The sequence below is a fragment of the Polypterus senegalus genome, chromosome 4 (assembly GCF_016835505.1).
Source record: "Polypterus senegalus isolate Bchr_013 chromosome 4, ASM1683550v1, whole genome shotgun sequence".
NCBI classification, from domain to species: domain Eukaryota; kingdom Metazoa; phylum Chordata; class Cladistia; order Polypteriformes; family Polypteridae; genus Polypterus; species Polypterus senegalus.
Window position 1 is genome coordinate 234070485 of NC_053157.1, and position 20350 is coordinate 234090834.

General features: G+C 43.1%; 1 protein-coding gene across 1 annotated transcript in view; it reads left to right on the forward strand.

The window, feature by feature from the left end:
* Positions 1 to 6060, forward strand: part of LOC120528174 (zinc finger protein 664-like) — a 20086-nt gene extending 14026 nt beyond the window's left edge. The window contains exon 3 of the mRNA XM_039752259.1: positions 3058 to 6060. Within this exon, the coding sequence (XP_039608193.1) occupies positions 3058 to 3851 (794 nt within the window). The 3' untranslated portion in view covers positions 3852 to 6060. The remainder of the gene's footprint in view (positions 1 to 3057) is intronic.
* The last annotated feature ends 14290 nt before the right edge of the window (positions 6061 to 20350 follow it).

Sequence of the window (20350 nt, forward strand, 5' to 3'; positions counted from 1 at the left end):
ATCTGAATTGAGCAGCATCAACCGCTTCTCCTCTGTACCTTCCACAGTAAATGACTGAGATGGAATAATAAACTCAAACAAAATTCAATAAGCACAGTCTAGCGATATGTATGTGTGTAGCAGACGGCACCAGCTAAGAAGTACAAGAAACAGAATCACAATAACACAGGCTAGTATTCTTGAGCCCAATGTCTGTCACTACATCTCCCAGCTTCTATCACGAAGACTAACTGACACCCACAGAGCTTGTGATACGAGAGACCGGCATTATTAGGTGGGGTTTAGCTATCCCATTATTGATTACTACAGGTGTGAGATGTGGCTGGACTCCCAGAGCATTATGGGACACTGAGAAAGACTAGTTTGTTTAACACTAGAATTACCAGAGCCTACAAAAAAACTCGTAGATCTGTCCCACCTTAAATCGCTTCTCACCTCTCCATCAGCGTCTTTTGTCCTTTAAATATGTTGATAAAGCTGCAAGCAGCCTGCTATCACATCCCCCACCCCGCACAGTTTTCTCAGCTCACGTCTGTTTACCTGCGTGTCAGTTGCTTAGAGTTGAATAGAGTGAGAAGTCAAGCAAAATGACACGTTTTATAAATACTATATCGTTATTTTGGAGCACTTGCATTTCATGTGTGTTCCGTATCTACAATGATCTATGTAAACACATCATTAAAGCAGAAATGTTTTTCATGTTTTAGTAATAATTGACAAAATGTAGACATGAAGTGTATAATGTGTGAAGCCTGAAGTCCAAATATCAAAGAAACACTTTCACAAAAGGTACAAATATAACAGAACAAGTGCACTTTTATTCAAAAATATAACTACAGAAAAAGCAGAAAAAGAACCCGCGTTAGCGTGCGACATTGACACACATTTGCTACGACCGCTTTGGTGGTGCAACGGTATCAACTGTTAACTGGTAATCAAAACTTCACAGGTTCGATCCCGGACGAGTATGTTTTGAGAAGTGAGCTGCTCGTATTCTTACTATTTTCGAATTAAAACATACATTTGATTCCAGTCTGTAACAGCCGGTGTGATTTATGATACTCGTAAAAGTTAGCTTTGTTTGTTTTTTTTTTATTCAGTTTTATTCTCTCGGCCGCGTTCACGATACCAAATCCCCCACCCACCAAGTGCATTTAACACTGCTGTTTTCACATAAAAACGCGCTATAACAGAAATGAACTCAGATCATGACGACGGTTCTGCATCGGAGCAAGAATGCACTTTTGCCATCGCTGTACTTTGTATTTGTACATGGGAAGCTCTGCATTCTACTTGTGACTATACGCTGTAGGAAGTAAGTACAGAACTCAAGGTAAATAACATTTGATCTGGCTCTTGCATACAAAGGATGGTGTATGTAAGGACGGTGCATGTGCCCAAAACATTAACATTTATATGTTACTTACATAAGAGCCGAATCGAATGTTATTTACCTTGAGATATTTACTTACTTCCTACAGCGTAAAAAGTCACAAATAGAATGCAGAGGCCACGCTCAAAAAGTGTGTGCTAACACTTTAGTACTCAAGCAATGGTACGAAAATGCAGTTAGACTTTTTTTGGGGTACATACACCGTCCAGATGTAAACACTAGCTCGTCGAGTTGCTTGCGTACTGAAGAGTCTATCGCTGCAGGTGGAAGCTGCCGTCGCTGTACTTTGTATGTAACAGCCAGATCAAATGTTATTTATTTATTTACCTTGGTGTATTTACTGACTTTCTACAGCGTAAAGTCACAAGTAGAATGCAGAGCTTCCCGTGTACATGTATAAATTACAGCGATGGCAGAAGTGCATTCTTGTTCCGATGTGGAACAGTCGACATGATCTGAACTCCCCTCTGTTATAGCGCGTCTTTATGTGAAAACAGCAGTGTCAAATGCGAGGTGGGAGGTGGTGGGATTGTGAACGCGACTGAGAGAATAAAACTGAATGAAAAAAATACAAAGGTAACCTTTACAAGTATCATAAATTACAGACTGGAATCAAATGTATGTTTTTATTCTAAAATAGTAAGAATACGAGCAGCTCACTTCTCAAAATGGACTTGTCCGGGTTCGAACCTGTGAAGTTTTGATTACCAGTGAGTTGATACCGTTGCACCACTGAATCAGTCGTAGTAAATGCGTGTCAATGTTGCACCCTAACGCGGGTTCTTTTTCTGTAGTTATATGTTTGAATAGAAGCGAACTTGTCCTGTTCTATTAGTACCTTTTGTGAAAGTGTTTCTTTGATATTTGGAGTCTTACATTATACACTTCATGTCTACATTTTGTCAATTATTACTAAAACATAAAAAACGTTTCTGTTTTAACGATGTGTTTACATAGATTGTTGTAGACACGTAACACACGTGAAATGCATGTGTTCCAAATAACGATATAGTATTTATAAAAGGTGTCATTTTGCTTGACTTCTCACTCTATACAACTCGAAGCAACTGACACGCAGATAAAGACTTGAGCTGAGAAAACTGTGCGGGGTAGGGGATGCGATAGCAGGCTGCTTGCTGCTTATCGACACATTTACAGGACAAAAGACGCTGACGGAGAGGTGCGAAGTGATTTAGGGTGGAACGGATCTACGAGATTTTTCATAGGCTCTGGTAATTCTAGTGTTAAGCTGCTCACATGGCCGATTTTTCAGGGAAGAATTTAGCAATGAAGGTCACTGGCCAACCCATCAACTTTGTTGAGAAAAATACCAAATTTCACCAATCGACACTACAAAGCAGGCATATCTTTGGGACTTGGCAGGAAAAAAGAGAAATTGAACAGACAGTAGCAGAACATGAAAAGTCCAAACGCACAGTTGACAACCCTCTTTGTGAGGAAGCTTTACCAACAAGTGTGACCCCTCTTTCTTTTAGTATTCTATTTTCTAATGAGAAGTCAAGCAAAATGACACTTTTTATTAGCTAACTATTCAAAGATTACAATATGCAAGCTTTTCGTGGCAACCCGTGCCCCTTCTTCGGTCAAGATGTAATCGATATTCTATTTTAAAATGTTAAGGTAAACTGTTTGTGTTATTGCAGATTTACAGGACGGTGGCAGCTTTTCCACATCTTCATTTGCTCAGACTTCTCTTCAGTGCAGACTGCAACAGGAAAAGGAGAAGATGAACGAATCAACAAGAGGATCAGGGAATTGGACAGCAGCCTCTTTGCAGTGTGGTTCTCTTCCTGTGAGAGACGTTGTCCACACCGGCCAACATCAAGGTCACAGCACATATCAAGTGGTCTTGTGTGCCGGCCAAGAGTGTGAAAAAACATTCACAAGCAAATCTGAGTGTGAAGACCACAAGTTGAATGATGCAATGCTGAAGCCATATTCCTGTTCTAAATGTGGCAAACGATTTTCTTTCAGCAGCGATTTCAAAAGACACACAAGAATCCATACTGGAGAAAGGCCTTATGCCTGTTCTGAATGTGACAAACGATTCTCTTCCATTAGCAATCTCCAAACACATAAAAGAATCCACACTGGAGAAAAGCCATTTTGTTGTTCCGAATGTGGCAAAAGGTTCATCGACAGCAGCACGCTTCATAAGCACACAAGAGTTCATACTGGCGAAAAGCCGTATGGCTGTGTTGAATGTGGCAAACGATTTTCTTGCAGCAGCAATCTGCAAACGCATAAAAAAATCCACACTGGAGAAAAGCCCTATGGCTGTTTTGAGTGTGGCAAAAGATTCACTGACCGTAGCAATCTTCAAAGACACACGAGAGTCCATACTGGAGAAAAGCCATATTGCTGTTCCGAATGTGGGAAAAGATTCTCCAGAAGTAGTGAGCTCCGGAAACATACAAAAATCCACACTAGGGAGTAGCCCTGTGCCCGTGCTGAATGTGGCAAACGCTTAATTGACAGTTTGGATCTTCAGAAGCATACACAATTTCCTACTGGTTATGGCTTCAGTAGTATAGACTGGCCTCAGAACGATTTATATAAGCTAGACATAGAAACACTGAATCTTCCCAATGCACACCAGCCAACAGACAAGAACCCTAAGAATATGCCTTTCCCTGATCTGAAGGAGGCATTGGGCTCATCAAAATAGATTAGCTATACAGGGCTACAATTATTGGACTGCAGACCACCATGTACAGAAGGTACATCAACATGAAGCAAACAAGCTCAAATCAATTATTAATCTCCATTAAAACTATAGGCATGACCGAGACGTCCTGGCCTTGTGTGCAAACAGCAGCACTGCAGCTTGCTAGACAGCAAAATCAAGAATAACAAAGGGGTTGACCAATAGAAGAGGAGGAGCAACTGGAAAAACCACAGGTATGGTGGAAAATATGCACACCTTCTGCTCCACATAGATCAAGAGCTAACATATGGATGGGAGAGAAGTGATGAGATAAAATCAAGGGATGAGCACCTAATGATGGCTGCACAGTACAGTGGCTTGAGCGCAAGGTGGTTCAAGGCAACGATAGAGAAGAATGGGAAAACCGAGAAGTGCCGATCCTGCCAAGCAGCAGTGGACACAGTCATTCATCTGGTTGCTGGCTGCAAGGTTTTGATGGCAGAAGGTTTATAACACTGAGATACAATGAAGTTGCCAGACTACTGTACTGGTAAATATATTAAAAGTACCACTTGCCAGTACTACAGGTCCATTAGGATCACACTGCAGACCGAATAACAGAAAGCGAGGAGGTGTTAGTCACTTGAAACTGACCGATAACAGACAGAAAGATGTCAGGCAACCAGACATGGTTATCAAAGATAAACTGGCTCAATGAAGTTTTATTCCGAAGTGATTACTCTGTGCTTGGAAAATAACATCAAAATATCAAGTTGTGCAATCTGAGATGGGCCAGAAGATTAATAAACCTACTGACATTGTGCTGGGATCAATAGGTCCATCTAGATGTCGACATACTATCACACCATTAGAGACAATGCAAGTAGTACACTGAGCTCTGGCAGCAAACCTTGAAAAATAACAATATATGTGCAAAAATTACTCTAGAAAAACAACCACGCTTCCGGAATCAAGAGGAAAGTTCACTCCTGTTCTGAAAGTGAGCAAACTAAACCATTGTTGAGAAATTAACCTTTATGGGAAGCCGTATAGCTGTGCTGAATGTGTCAAACGATTCTTTAGAATCCCGAAAAAAAAAAAAAGTCCCAGTGTTCTGCAGTTGTGAATGTGGCAGAGATTTTCCCAAAATAGCAGCATTCCCACTGGAGAAAAGCTGTATGGCTGTTCTAAATATGCCAAAGGAGTCTCGCTTTTATGAGCAGTTTAGCATATACAGTGGAGAGAAGCCTTATTGCTGTACTGAGTGTGGTAAACGATTCTCAAACGGCATTGAATTTCATAACCTTAAGAGAAGCCATATTGGTTGGAGACCTCTTGGCTGTTCTGAAAGCGGTAGGCTCCATCAGCAGGAGTGTTAATTTGCCACGTGGCAATTCACACTGGATAAGCCTTGAAGGGGTAAGCATAATGGTCCTTAACCTTGATAGTTGCTCCATGGGTGCTGTACACTGTCACTCCCCGCGCACTGACCTCCAAAGGTCATGTGAAAAGATAAAATTTGTCCTTGAGGATTAATACAGTTTCCCAAAAATAGCAAGGGTGGGACCCAACACTAAACCTCCCAACTAATAAGGTTTTAACAAGTACAGGTTGGCGCACGAAAAACCAAACCATCTTCCGACTCCCACGTCGACGTACGTTTCTTAGCCCGTACACGAAACGAGCGACGGGGCTCGATTCTTTTTTGCAGTTTGCAACTGACCCAGTCTTGCACCACTTCTTCACCGACTCTTGAATGCTGCTCTTTACTGGTAGGTTTACGTCAGGAAACTTCTGCGTGAAAATGTCCGGCGTTTCCTTAAAAGCACCGGTAGACACATACGCCTCCACTATTCCAATCCTCTGTTGCAGAGAATACATCTTCCAGATCTCTTTCACGCACGTCTGTACCCACAGCTTCGTTACTGCAGGGTGGTCCAGATCGTCTGGATGACTTTGATTTATGCGTCGGGGCGATTCCAGTTCGGCGCCGAGGCAATTCTTCATGTTGTCAGATCGCACACTTTCTTGATGGTCCAGGATTTTTCGGGTGATATTTTGTGTAATAAACTTAGCGTAATGAAAATTGCATAATTAGATCTGGACCACACAGTTGGGGATGCTGACCCTGTCGCCACAATGAGGCCCCGCGCTCACGACGGCACTCGCCTGTATAATAACTCGAGACAGCTCGGTTTTTCATGCGCCACCCTTTACCTTCAATTAGTGGTGTACAAGATTTCAAGTCAACCTGCTTACAGTACGCAGTATGAAAAGAATTCAACAAAGTACTTGCAGCCCACCTCCCAGTTAGTGGTGTCCATGCTTTAGGGGCCCGTGGGGCACCAGATGGTGCCGTTGTGCAAAAATCAGTAATTAGCTTATCTCAACAGGTCTGGCTTATTAAACTACTTGTAACAAACTCCACTTAGTTTTCGTAGTAATTCTTTTGTTTCTAACCGCCACCCATATACTCAAACCATTCTCTTAGGTACAGTCGATGATGTGAAATTCTCATTGCATGTGGTGCTCCTGGTCTGCTTGTGTCTTGTTGGGCTCACCCTATTAACTCTGCACTAATCGTTTGATAAGTTCACACGCGTGTTCACGTGTGCAGCCTGAACTTTCACATTCACCAAAGGGTCTGAAGGCGGCGGCGGCCCACCTTTTCTTTGGCAGGAAAATGGAGCTCCGCTGTGTCTGCTTTCATTTGTTCAAACAGTTTCAGGTTTTCCTACTCAAGGATTCGCAGCACAAGCCAGTGATGACTAAAGAAAAGTCCAGAACTATTTATGTCAAAAGTGTTCATTTACAAATAAAAAAAAAAGTCGTTTTAATACCAGGTAATGCTTCAAGCAGAAGATATGCTGATGATCCGAATGTAACTGTGGAGGATCTTTCGCTCTTTAGCCTTCAGAGCTTCTGGTAAGACTGCCGGTCTCTGGCTGCTAAATGCACGTCATTTTTAAAAGCCACCCATAATGCATCATTAATATTCCTGAAAGAGTTTACTGCCAGGATGAATTATTTTCTCAGGGACTTGTTTATGTTGTAATGCTGTATGCGCGGGTTTCCTTTTCATTCATTCGTTTCCTAGAAAATATCAATAATAAAGCATCGATTCGATGGTTTGCCCTCCTTGTCCCGTCCAAAAGCCTCCTCTGCGTTTCTTATCCATTTATTTATTTTTTTTATGAATTCCTTGCTGTGCTGACTTGTATGCTGTTCATGGAGTTTCTGTATGTTTTTATCCCTGGAGTCCTGCTTATTATGCAGCATTTGAACCCGAGCCTCCTTCCTTGTCTACACCATCACTCTGCCCCCTGCTGGTGTGTCCTCACAAACGCTCTCCCCACATTGTCATCTTCCTACAGCCACCTCGGTCTACTGATGGTCACTTTCTATTTTATTACTATTTATGTTTTCTTGTTTTATTCTATTATTGTAAAGCACTTTGGGCGCAGCATTACTATGTTGTTTGAAATGTGCTATACAAAGAAATTGACTTGAACATATTTAATGGACATTCAGTCCAAGTCCCACATTGCCTTCCATTAAACTGACCAAGTCCCCATTTGTCTGTTGGGCTGGCTCCATTATCCAGCTGCCTTTATCGAGTTTTGCTCCAAGTCTATGCCATTTTATGTTTATGCCGACTGGTGGTCAGAGAGGAAGGTCTCCTCAGGTTGGTGATCTGTGAGCACTGGCCGGGTTTGGCCACTCGTTTTATACGACGGCTGTTGGCCACAAATGATTCTTCATTTTTCTGGAGTATTTTATTCATTTGTATAAAATGAGATTCTGTGTAGTGCAGGACAAGTCCACCCATGTTGGACAGTGGAAGTGCTAAATGAGCAAGACAATCAAGGGGAAGAGATGTGAATGAGGAAGTGTATGAAAGCAGCGGTGAGGTGAATGAAAAATAGTCACATACAGAGAATGGAGGAAGGAAGGAAGCGTGAAGAAGTCAACAACCTGCATCAGTGACCGGGGCCGACAAGGAGGGACTCGGGGAGTTGTGTAATATAGAGAGGTTAGTGCTGTGAGGATTAAATAGGCTAAGGCGCTCAGTGAGTGAAGGAAGAAACCCTTGACACAGATTTCTCAAAAATCACTGGGGAAATGCTAAAGTACTGCAGGCCAACAAATATTATAGTGTTATATACAGACGGAGATCGGATCGGAGACAACAGATGGCGTCCTGGGGGAACTTTTCACACAGGACTGGTCCTCACATGAGCCGAGTTTGTCACTGCTTGTATTGTTCATGTCTACTGCTGTATTTATTTATTCGTCATTTTACAATATCAGCACTTAGGGTTTTATTCAGAACTTGCCGTGCCCCATGGCTTTTCCCGCGTATTAGTGAAACAGGACAGTGAGGAGGGCCCACCCAGCTCTCTCCTCCTCATGTCACTCTTCCTCCTCCCCTCCTCTGTCTCGGATTAGCATGAATATATCGCTCCTGCAAGAGAACTATGATTCTTAGTGCGATGAGAGAGGTCGCAAAATCAACCGGAATGTTCCAGCAAATGATAGGGAAAATAAAAACAAAACAATCTAAATCAATTAAATAGTTCTCTCGTTCACAGGCTAAGCAGAGGTTGGTGTGTAAGTGAGGAAAGGCCCCGCCTCCCTCACGACCCCGCCCGCGCTCCCGCCTCCCCTCGGCCCACCTTACCCCTCCCATCGGCCCCGCCCCCGCTCCTCTCGGCCCGCCACATGTCTCTTGGATTTGCACAAAGAAATCGGTACCTCAAGCAAACTATGATACATCGTGCTATGAGAGAAGTCGCAAAATCATCCGGAATGTTCCAGCAAATGATAGGGAAAAAAAAACAAAACAATCTAAATCAATTAAATAGTTCTCTCGTTCACAGGCTAAGCAGAGGTTGGTGTGTAAGTGAAGAAAGGCCCCGCCCCCTCCCCGCGACCCCGCCCGCGCTCCCGCTCCCCTCGGCCCACCTTACCTCGGCCCCGCCCCCGCTCCCTCGGCCCGCCACATGTCTCTTGGATTTGCACAAATAAATCGGTACCTCAAGCAAACTATGATACCTCAAAATCAACCGGAATGTTCCAGAAAATGATACAAAAAACCCAATCTAAATCCATTAAGTAGTTTTCTCAAGAAAAGCGGACAGACAGACAGACTGGATTTTATATCTATGTATATATACTAGCTGTCCCCCACGGCTCTGCCCACATAGTAGTGAAACAAGACAATCTCTAGAAATCCATCCATCCATCCATTATCCACCCTACTATATCCTAACTACAGGGTCACGGGGATCTGCTGGGGCCAATCCCAGCCAACACAGGGTGCAAGGCAGGAAACAAAGCCCACAGCCGGGCACACACACACACACACACACACACCAAGGACAATTTAGGGTCGCCAATGCACCTCACCTGCATGTCTTTGGACTGTGGGAGGAAATCCACGCAGACACGGGGAGAACATGCAAAACTCCACGCAGGGAGGACCCGGGAAGCGAACCCGTGTCTCCTAACTGCAAGGCAGCAGTGCTACTCACTGCGCCACCGTGCTGCCCCACTTCAGAAATCATCAATAAAAAAAAAAAAATTAAAGAAATGTCATTTTGGCCAAGCAGAAGGTAGTTACGCTCCAATTTCAAACTGATCGTGTTCAGCTCTGACGGGAGAGCGTCCCCTGCGTGTTGAGAACAGCACGTGGCCGTGATATCTCTGGCAAACAGCTGCTACCCTTTAAAACACATGGAGTTCTGATCTTTCTCTCAAAAACGTCAAACATTACTCAAACAAATCCGTAGGTGATAATGTCTGCTGAACAAACGGGTATCGCTAGCTAAGCGGAGGGAAGATGCACTCCAACACGTGGCGACTCAAACAGAGGCTGGTGAGTGAATGAGGAAGGCCTCGCCCCCTTCTCTTGGCCCATAGCCACTCTCTTGGAATCACTCAAATAAATCAGTACCGCAACTGAACTATAATACTTGAGAGAAGTCACAAAATCAACCGGAAATTTCCAGCAAATTATTGAAAAAAATCCAATCTAGATCTGTTAAAGTAGTTCTCTCATGAAAAGCAGACGGACGTTGGATTTTACATATATAGAGACAGGTATAGATTGTCTTTGTGGCTGTAGTGTGGGGATATTGAGGGGTGAATCAGGGTGGGGGGGGTTCTCAGTTAACCAGAGTGCTAAGGCTACACGGGTCACTGTGTCCTTTGCAAAACTCCACAACCAGGAGAATTAAACAAACCTGAGAAAAGTCCGCACATGGAGAGACCTGAATCAACACACAGGATGAAGATTAGCCAGACCAGCTCAATCAAACACATCCATTCACGGAGGCTGCTTATTGAACTCGCTGTCTTTCTTGTCTTTTTTTTTTTCCTTTGTTGCTCTGCCTGTCCAGTTACCTTCAGGGTTACCAAGAGTGTCATGGAGGACCTGATGTGGAGTCTGGAGGTTCAAGTCCAGTCCTCTGTGGGAGCTGCACTTTCACATAGAAGAAGAAGAAGAAGAAGAACTAAACTGCACCTCTTTATGGATTCAATCAAAACACATTAGCAATGGTGGTATCCATGGCAACACACCAAACACACACACATATAGAATGCTGTAGAAAACTATTTGTGCCATCAGATTTTCAGATCTTGAACCAAACCCAAATATTCAATAAAAGGACCACACCACAAATTAACAATAGGCTATTGATCCTTATTTAATTATTTTATTAAACTATACAGTATTTAATAGGAAGAAGTAATGGTCCTGTGGATTCAATACCAGTTTCCCCAGCACTTCCAGTTGCACTCACATCCTGGTGTTCCTTTGCCATAACACTCAGTGACTCACTTGATCTCACATTGCTGCTTCAACTCCGTGACGTGTTTGGATTTTCAAGCACAAAATCTTTTTTAAGTTCTGTCACAACATCTCAGTGGGGCATAAGCTGACCATTCCATCATTCTTCTTTCTTCCTTTCTTTTCCTCAGCTGTGTTTGTGGAGATCTGTGAGCCCTTTGGATTATCACCTCGATACATAAGCCAACTGTACTTCAGTGTCCTTCTCATGACTGGGTGGCTTGGCTTCATCTTGAATAATCAATGTCCGAAACACAACTGAATTCACGGAATCCTCAATGGTGACAACTGCTCCAGATCCCTTAATCAAAAAAAGTATGCAGCCATTTGAGCGCTGCAATGAGGTTCTTACTGTGGAAGGCATGTTAGCTTCTTTTGCACTCTGCCAGGATTTTTGTTGGCCCGGAGATTCCCTTTATGACTTTTGAGTCTTTAGTGTGCAGGGTGGCCCATATTTATGTACTAGGGGGTTCGCCCCCTGCTCGCTTCCCTCGCCAACCCCCCAGGGCCTTCGCTACACACCAGCCACTTCACATCTGTGCCACTTGTGTAGAGGGTGGCTGAACGCACCCCAAGGAGATGCGGTCGCTCCTCCAAAACCCCCTCTTAAATGGTGATACAATGGGAAACAAAGTTTTGTTTTTTTTATCTCCTCTTTGCTCGATCAGCTGCTGCCGTGTGATGTGCATCTCGTGCGGCGCATCGAACATTTAAAAGCCTGTACAGCAGCTGTCCTACTCTTTGTCTTTTATTTCCGGCCCCAGGCGTAGTTAAATCTCTTGGCATAAAGTCTCATCTAGCGGGACACGAGTTGTTGATATTTATTACTTTATAATTGTTTTGAAATCAAATTTTACATATAACGTGATAAATATTTTGTCTTAAACCAGTTTGATGAGTATTTCTCTGCTAAAGTCTTTCAACCCCCCACAAGGAAGCCTGGATGTTTAACATATAGTTTTTATGGGGTAGGGGGGGTCGGTGGCAGGTGTTAAGATGTTCTATTTCCCCCATTGGTCTGAGATATGGCTGTTTGGAACTGGCTTGTCTCGGAGGCCTTTAAGTACCATGATGTCCTATTGGCTGTAGGGGTTGGACAGAACATCTATAAATGTACATGCTTAACAAAACTCAAGAAAACCATCACACCATGAACTGAAGACAACACAATGAAGAGCACAGCTTCAGCCATATTGAACAGGCTTGAGGCCTGTTCTGAAGAAAGCCGAGCACCAATGATGCCTTAACTAGAGACATTTTAAAGTAACCGCCTGAGCTACACATCACCATTTTATCAGGTTGTATGGTTGCCAATATTCAAATGTACTTTGCATTTTGTTATTATTTATTAATATTATCAGTAATACATTATTTTATGTGTAACTTAACTCCTGCTTGTCTTTTACTACATCTAATTGCCTGAGGTTACAGATTTAGAAGGGAAGGTGGGGAGAAGTTATATACAATAAGACCTTATAAACAGTGGTAAGTCTGTGAGATTAGGCATTCTATGGCTTCATATTAATAAAACAATAGAGGGAAGTATAGCAATATATTACTCTACAAAGATAAAAAAATAATTTATAAATGGAATAAGAATCTGAAAATCTAACAACATCACATTAAAGTTTGATAAATTCTGAAAAGAATGATACCAAACATATATATGTAGGTTTTAAAATAAACCAATTTAAAGCGTGACATAAAATTGTTGCACTATTAGGCTTAGGATTTTATATAGAGAGAGTAGAAATGACGTTTCACAGGCTGTAGCATTTAAACTACTGCGCGGCAAGCGTGTAGCCTGAGAATGGGAGTAACGATGTGCCGGACCGGGCAACCCCTGCTGTGTTCGAATACAGAATGGCGGCAAATCGATTGTCACTACAACAGCGCGTACATCGTGTGCGTTTATACTCTGCAACAAACATCTATGCGGTGGTGAAACAGAGAATGGCACTTGAGTTTGGAGGCAGTGGCCCTGGCGTGCTAACCATCACAAGAATAAACACAAAATTTGACGTCAGCAGCAAGCGAAGGGAGCAGCTAGACCCAGGAGTGTGCGTACCGATGCCAACGCAGCTCTTGTGGCGAGTGCCTTTCAAAGTTGGGTTCTTCTTCAGGCGTGTGTCGATCTGGATTGCATGGTGTATCGGTGTAGACCACGCCATGGAGAACAGGGGATGAAAAAATGTTCACGTTCCATTATGTTACATGATAATAACATTGGTAGTTTCCTGACAATAACGTCTTTTCAATCATATGCATAAATATGGGCCATCCTGTACTTTACCAGATCTCCAGAGCATCATCCAAGCACTCACAAATGAGTCTATCAAGAAGAACACGTGAGGAAGATGGTCAAGGGTAAAGTATGTTAATGAAGTATCGGCGGGTCTTTCTTGTAGTGTATATTCTTGTACGACTGTGCCGATTTTCGAGAATCTTTTACCACACCACAACTATAAAATGGCTTTCCTCCAGCGTGACCTCTTGTAGATTTTTTAGAAACCACCTCTTGTCAGAAAAAAATAATTTCCCACATTTCTTCTCCAGTGTGGATTCTCGCATGGCTCTGATGGCCTCTCACTTGTTAGCATAGCTCGTCATAATTCTGGACTGCCACGGAGATTCTCTTTGAGGGAGAGATTTTATAGAAACATTTAATTTCACTTACCGTCTAGACAAGAAATAACATCCCGTGCTAGTCTTAATAATTGATGGTGATACTGCACTCTTGAATTTCCATGATGGTTTGGTCCAGTACCTTCTATATTCCCTAACCCTTACCCTTTTGTAATGTGTATTGGGTGACAGTGATATGCAGGGCATCTAGATGGGCATGAAAGTTTCTTTTGACAAGTATCTTTTTATTCCTCATTTGGAAAAAAAAAATGTTTGCACCATCTGGTAATTTATGTTTTAACTTACTTTTACTTCTGGTTTGTTTGTTTTACCAGTTCAGAGTGAATTCTCAAGTGGCTACTAAAACTGCTGCTGCCTGAGAAGTGTTTCCCACAGCTGTGAGGTCTCCAAAGAGATTCCTTTCATGGTTATGAAGGCTGGTATCGATTCAAAATAATGTTCATCACAACAGCCCACTCATAACTTGTATCAGACATGACAGTGGGCTTTCTTTGTGCTGCTGGTAACTGAAACGCTCCACGCATTGCGTGACGACAGGAGCCCACCAGGGTTGATCCTGGAACGTCTTTAAGTGCAGCGTTTAACTTGTATGTCACAAATCTCTGTACTTGTTTAGAGTCTTGTGATTGACTGACTTGGAATTGTTTCTTTTTTTTTTTTTTACATAACTGACCGTTTTATAAGATTTATTATTATTACCAATTTGTTTCCTTTTATTTCTTGGAGACATAAAAGGCATCGAGGATGAATGGTGTAATAATTCATTTTTTTTATTTTAATACACAGTATAGCTTTATCATGTTTTACCACTTTAAAGGAAAATCAGATTCATTTACTGCAGTGTAGCCAAGAACGTTATATGCTAAAAAATGAATGACAAATTTACACATTGACAGCGTAGGTTAGAACGTTGTACCATTTTGTAATGAACACACAAGATTCATTTAAACGAGAATTCTGCAATAGTAGATACACACACACAAATATAATAGAAAACACTCTCTCTAAGGCACAGGTGTCAAACTCCAGTCCTGGAGGGCCGCAGTGGCTGCAGGTTTTCATTCTAACCATCTTCTTCATTAGTAACCAGTTTTGGCTGCTAATTAACTTCTTTTGCCTTAATTTTAATTAACTTAACTCCGCCCACTTAGTGGTCTCTTTTTCCTTAATTAGCAGCCAAACAATAATGAGATACAAAACAAGCCGCCACATCACACAATATCTGAAAATAAAGAAGGGTGATGGTCTTGGTAAGCACCCTGCCCAGGATTGGTTCCTGCCTTGTGCCCTATGTTGGCTGGGATTGGCTCCAGCAGACCCCCGTGACCCTGTATTCGGATTCATCCATCCATCCATCCATTTTCTAACCCGCTGAATCCGAATACAGGGACACGGGGGTCTGCCGGAGCCAATCCCAGCCAACACAGGGCACAAGGCAGGAACCAATCCTGGGCAGGGTGCCAACCCACCACAGGACCCACACAAACACACCCACACACCAAGCGCAAAACTAGGGCCAATTTAGAATCGCCAATCCACCTAACCTGCATGTCTTTGGATTGTGGGAGGAAACCGGAGCACCCGGAGGAAACCCACGCAGACACAGGGAGAACATGCAAACTCCACGCAGGGAGGACCCGAGAAGCGAACCCGGGTCTCCTAACTGCGAGGCAGCAGAGCTACCACTGTGCCACCGTGCCGCCCGTATTCGGATTCAGCGGGTTAGGAAATGGATGGATGGGTCTTGGTAAGGTTGATCTCTCAGATCATCAAAATATTTTTACGGTGTTCTTAGAAAAAACAGAAAAAGCAACAGTTTTAAAAATGTCTGCTGTGGCAGAATGAGAGCAGCAACAAGCCAGTTAACAGCAAGAATCAGCTTCTCATTGAGAGATTGGTTGGAGTTTGAAATGGCATCTGTCAGCTCGTTTCACATCTCATTTCTGTTTGGCTGTCATTTAATGAAGAAAGGAATACATTTAGAGGACTGATTTCTTAAAAACAGAACTAGTCACTGATTAGGAATGAAAATCTGCAGCCACTGTGGCGGCCCTCCAGGACTGGAGTTCGACACGCCTGCTCTAAGGTGTTGTTTCTCATTGAATGGGAATTTTGTGAACATTACACTAAGTGTCCTTTTTAGGCTGGTATGGTCCAGGCTAAGGGTTGATGATTAGTTGTCTCAAAACTTCCCCGAGATCAGCTTCTCCCAACCGTCCAAGAGCAGTTTGGTGACCAACAATGAACAGTCCAGCATGATGGAGCATCGGGGCCATAAGGCAGAAGTGACAACTAAGTGGCTCGGGGAACATTGAAATTTGGGGTCCATGGCCAGGAAACTCCTCACCGAGAATCTGTGGTCAGCCCTCAAACAAAAATTCTGACAAACTCCAAGCATTGATTATCAGGAATGGGCAGCTGCCATCAGTCAGGATTTGGCCCAGAAGTTGATTGCCAGCCTGCCAGGGTGAACTGCAGAGGTCGTGAAAAAGAAAGAAGGGGCAACACTGCAAATATGGACTCTGCACATAAAGTTCATGGACTTGTCAATAAAAGCCTTTGAAACTTCTGAAGTGCTCATCATTCTACTTCAGTGGACCAGAGAAACATCTGACACAAAGATCTCAAAACACTGAAGCAGCCAACTCGGTGAAAACCGACACTTGGGTCATTCTCAGAACTTTGGGCCACAACTTTTTTTAAACACACTGCTATTATTTTGAACACAACTGTAAGTGCGTTACAATAAGAGAGAAAAAAAATAATAATACCCGAGTTTCAGTTTAGTTTTAATCCAGCTATTTGCTACAGAGAAGATGAAACCGTGTGATTGGGGGAATGCAGCGTTCATACCGTGTAAGAGTTGAATTTGCACCCTGGTTTCGAATTGCACTTCGTTTGTGATGCAGGTCAGTGTTAAAAGAAGGCCAGATTTATTATCTGCAGAGCTTGTGCTCAGTCTGAGCTTATGCTGAAAGGCTGAATCTGTTATTTTATTATTCACTATGATAAAGGCATTTTAGTGACCTAACAGCAGAGAAAGAAAAGCTAAGGGGAAGGTCACATACAGTGGTGTGAAAAACTATTTGCCCCCTTCCTGATTTCTTATTCTTTTGCATGTTTGTCACACAAAATGTTTCTGATCATCAAACACATTTAACCATTAGTCAAATATAACACAAGTAAACACAAAATGCAGTTTTTAAATGATGGTTTTTATTATTTAGGAGAAAAAATCCAAACCTACATGGCCCTGTGTGAAAAAGTAATTGCCCCCTTGTTAAAAAACAACCTAACTGTGGTGTATCACACCTGAGTTCAATTTCCGTAGCCACCCCCAGGCCTGATTACTGCCACTCCTGTTTCAATCAAGAAATCACTTAAATAGGAGCTGCCTGACACAGAGAAGTAGACCAAAAGCACCTCAAAAGCTAGACATCATGCCAAGATCCAAAGAAATTCAGGAACAAATGAGAACAGAAGTAATTGAGATCTATCAGTCTGGTAAAGGTTATAAAGCCATTTCTAAAGCTTTGGGACTCCAGTGAACCACAGTGAGAGCCATTATCCACAAATGGCAAAAACATGGAACAGTGGTGAACCTTCCCAGGAGTGGCCAGTCGGCCGACCAAAATTACCCCAAGAGCGCAGAGACGACTCATCCGAGAGGTCACAAAAGACCCCAGGACAACGTCTAAAGAACTGCAGGCCTCACTTGCCTCAATTAAGGTCAGTGTTCACGCCTCCACCATAAGAAAGAGACTGGCCTGCAAAAACGGCCTGCATGGCAGATTTCCAAGACGCAAACCACTGTTAAGCAAAAGAACATTAGGGCTCGTCTCAATTTTGCTAAGAAACATCTCAATGATTGCCAAGACTTTTGGGAAGATACCTTGTGGACTGATGAGACAAAAGTTGAACTTTTGGAAGGCAAATGTCCCGTTACATCTGGCGTAAAAGGAACACAGCATTTCAGAAAAAGAACATCATACCAACAGTAAAATATGGTGGTGGTAGTGTGATGGTCTGGAGTTGTTTTGCTGCTTCAGGACCTGGAAGGCTTGCTGTGATAGATGGAACCATGAATTCTACTGTCTACCAAAAATCCTGAAGGAGAATGTCCGGCCATCTGTTCGTCAACTCAAGCTGAAGCGATCTTGGGTGCTGCAACAGGACAATGACCCAAAACACACCAGCAAATCCACCTCTGAATGACTGAAGAAAAACAAAATGAAGACTTTGGAGTGGCCTAGTCAAAGTCCTGACCTGAATCCAATTGAGATGCTATGGCATGACCTTAAAAAGGCGGTTCATGCTAGAAAACCCTCAAATAAAGCTGAATTACAACAATTCTGCAAAGATGAGTGGGCCAAAATTCCTCCAGAGCGCTGTAAAAGACTCATTGCAAGTTATCGCAAACGCTTGATTGCAGTTATTGCTGCTAAGGGTGGCCCAACCAGTTATTAGGTTCAGGGGCAATTACTTTTTCACACAGGGCCATGTAGGTTTGGATTTTTTTTCTCCCTAAATAATAAAACCATCATTTAAAAACTGCATTTTGTGTTTACTTGTGTTATATTTGACTAATGGTTAAATGTGTTTGATGATCAGAAACATTTTGTGTGACAAACATGCAAAAGAATAAGAAATCAGGAAGGGGGCAAATAGTTTTTCACACCACTGTAGAAGGCATAATTATTGTTGTATTGTAATACTTGGGCTAAGTTTCCTATCGGATTATAAAATATTAGACTACCAGTAACGATAACGTGCAGCGAATCCACTTGACGTGACCATTCCCAGTTTTCATCCTCTCTCTCTGTCTCTGTCATTCGTTTTCTCCTTCCTGAGCTGCTCTTCTTCTCTCCACCCTAGCGGCCCGCTGCGTCTCTTTTTTCGTCTGCATCTTTTCGCGTTAAAACTGATTAAGCTACTTTTGTGTTGTGTTGAAAATTACATTTTCTTTTACTTTTCACTTAAGCTGGCACTTAAGTCTTCAACCTGCCTCAAGAATGATTAGCGAATGTAGTAGGGAATAAGAACGGCGCCCGTACGCATGCACCACACGGCCGCCCTGCCGAGATTTGATTCTACAATAAAATAAAAATAAAACGAGTAATACAAATCATCACCCCGAAAGCGGATAGAAGACGTCACGTAGTATACGTGTACCAAATTTCAAGTCAATAGGTGAAATGGTTTGTGAGCCACATGGTGATTTAAAATCCTGGACAGACAAACAAACAGCCATTATAGCGCATTATATAAAGAAGACTGTATGACAAACCACGGGAACAAGAAAAAGGAGTAAAAACTCAGGGGCGCACACATTTAAAAAGTCACCCACTCCTAAAACTGACAGGACTTTCAATCGGCCTAGAGGACCGGGATACTTCTGGTTATTTAAGGTATCGATGCTTTGTCCCGTCCCGTTAGCAACTGGGGGTTAACCAATCATGTTAAAAGTTTTCTGATGATGTAACATTTTCTTCTGAATTGTGAGCTAATCGATGAATTGTAGAAATACAGCGCCGAGGACGGACGCCCTTTTCCTTGGTAACCCTTGCTAATACGATCTGTTGTGTTGCCTCTTGCAAGATTTAGATAAAGAATAACGACTGACGCTTCCTCCTGCCAATACGGGACACCCAGTGGGCGGTGCCAGTTAAATTTCTTCCACAACCGCAAATCATCGGTGTCTCAGGTAAATAAATACTGAAGGAGTAAAGGTATTTATAAAACACTTAGCTGTGTGAGGCCATGCCGTAAAAAGCCCAGGGTCCTAGAAACTATTGAAATGGCCAGAAAAAAAATTGAGATGTCAGGTAATTGAAAGGAACGCCTCTGGGCGTCTCTCTCTCTCTCTCTCCTTGGAGGATTTGTGCTGCCGATGTGCTCACCTCACATGTGTATTAGCGGCTAAGCGACTTTGTCTTTCTTCGGAGGTCTCGTGTTCCCGATGTGCTCACATCGCTTGTGTATTTGTGGCTAAGCGAGTTTGTCTTTCTTTGGAGGTTTCGTCAGACCCGACCTTAGGCATAGGCGAAGTAGGCGACCGCCTAGGGCCCCGGCGTCCGGGGGGCCCCGGATCGACGGCGGCCAGGCCCCCGGCCAGCCCCTCCCTTTGCATGTTTAATTCACGTGGGCCAGCGGGGGCGTGTCCGCGTGGGCGGCTGTCTATAAAAGCGGAGCGGTTTGAGTCAAGATCTCTATGGGTCGAACGGGCGAAAAAGGGATGCAGGGTGATGACCTCGTAATGTTACAAGAAAACGTCTCCTTGGTCTAATTTTCACCCTTTCGCCTAGGGCCCCATACTACCTAAGACCGAGCCTGGTTTCGTGTTCCTGATGTGCTCACCTCAATTGTGTATTTGCGGCTAAGCGACTTTGTCTTCTCAGGTCTCGTGTTCCCGATGTGCTCACTGCGCTTGAGTATTTGCGGCTAAGCGAGTTTATCTTTCTTCGGAGGTCTCGTGTTCCCGATGTGCTCACCTCAATTGTGTATTTGCGGCTAAGCGACTTTGTCTTTCTTCGGAGGTCTCGTGTTCCCGATGTGCCCACTGCGCTTGAGTATTTGCGGCTAAGCGAGTTTGTCTTTCTTCTCAGGTTTCGTGTTCCCGATGTGCTCACCTCAATTGTGTATTTGCGGCTAAGCGACTTTGTCTTTCTTCTCAGGTTTCATGTTCCCGATGTGCTCACCTCAATTGTGTATTAGCAGCTAAGTGACTTTTTCGCTCTTCGGATGATTTGTTTTGCCGACATGCTCGCCGGCGGGAAGAAAAGTAAAAAGG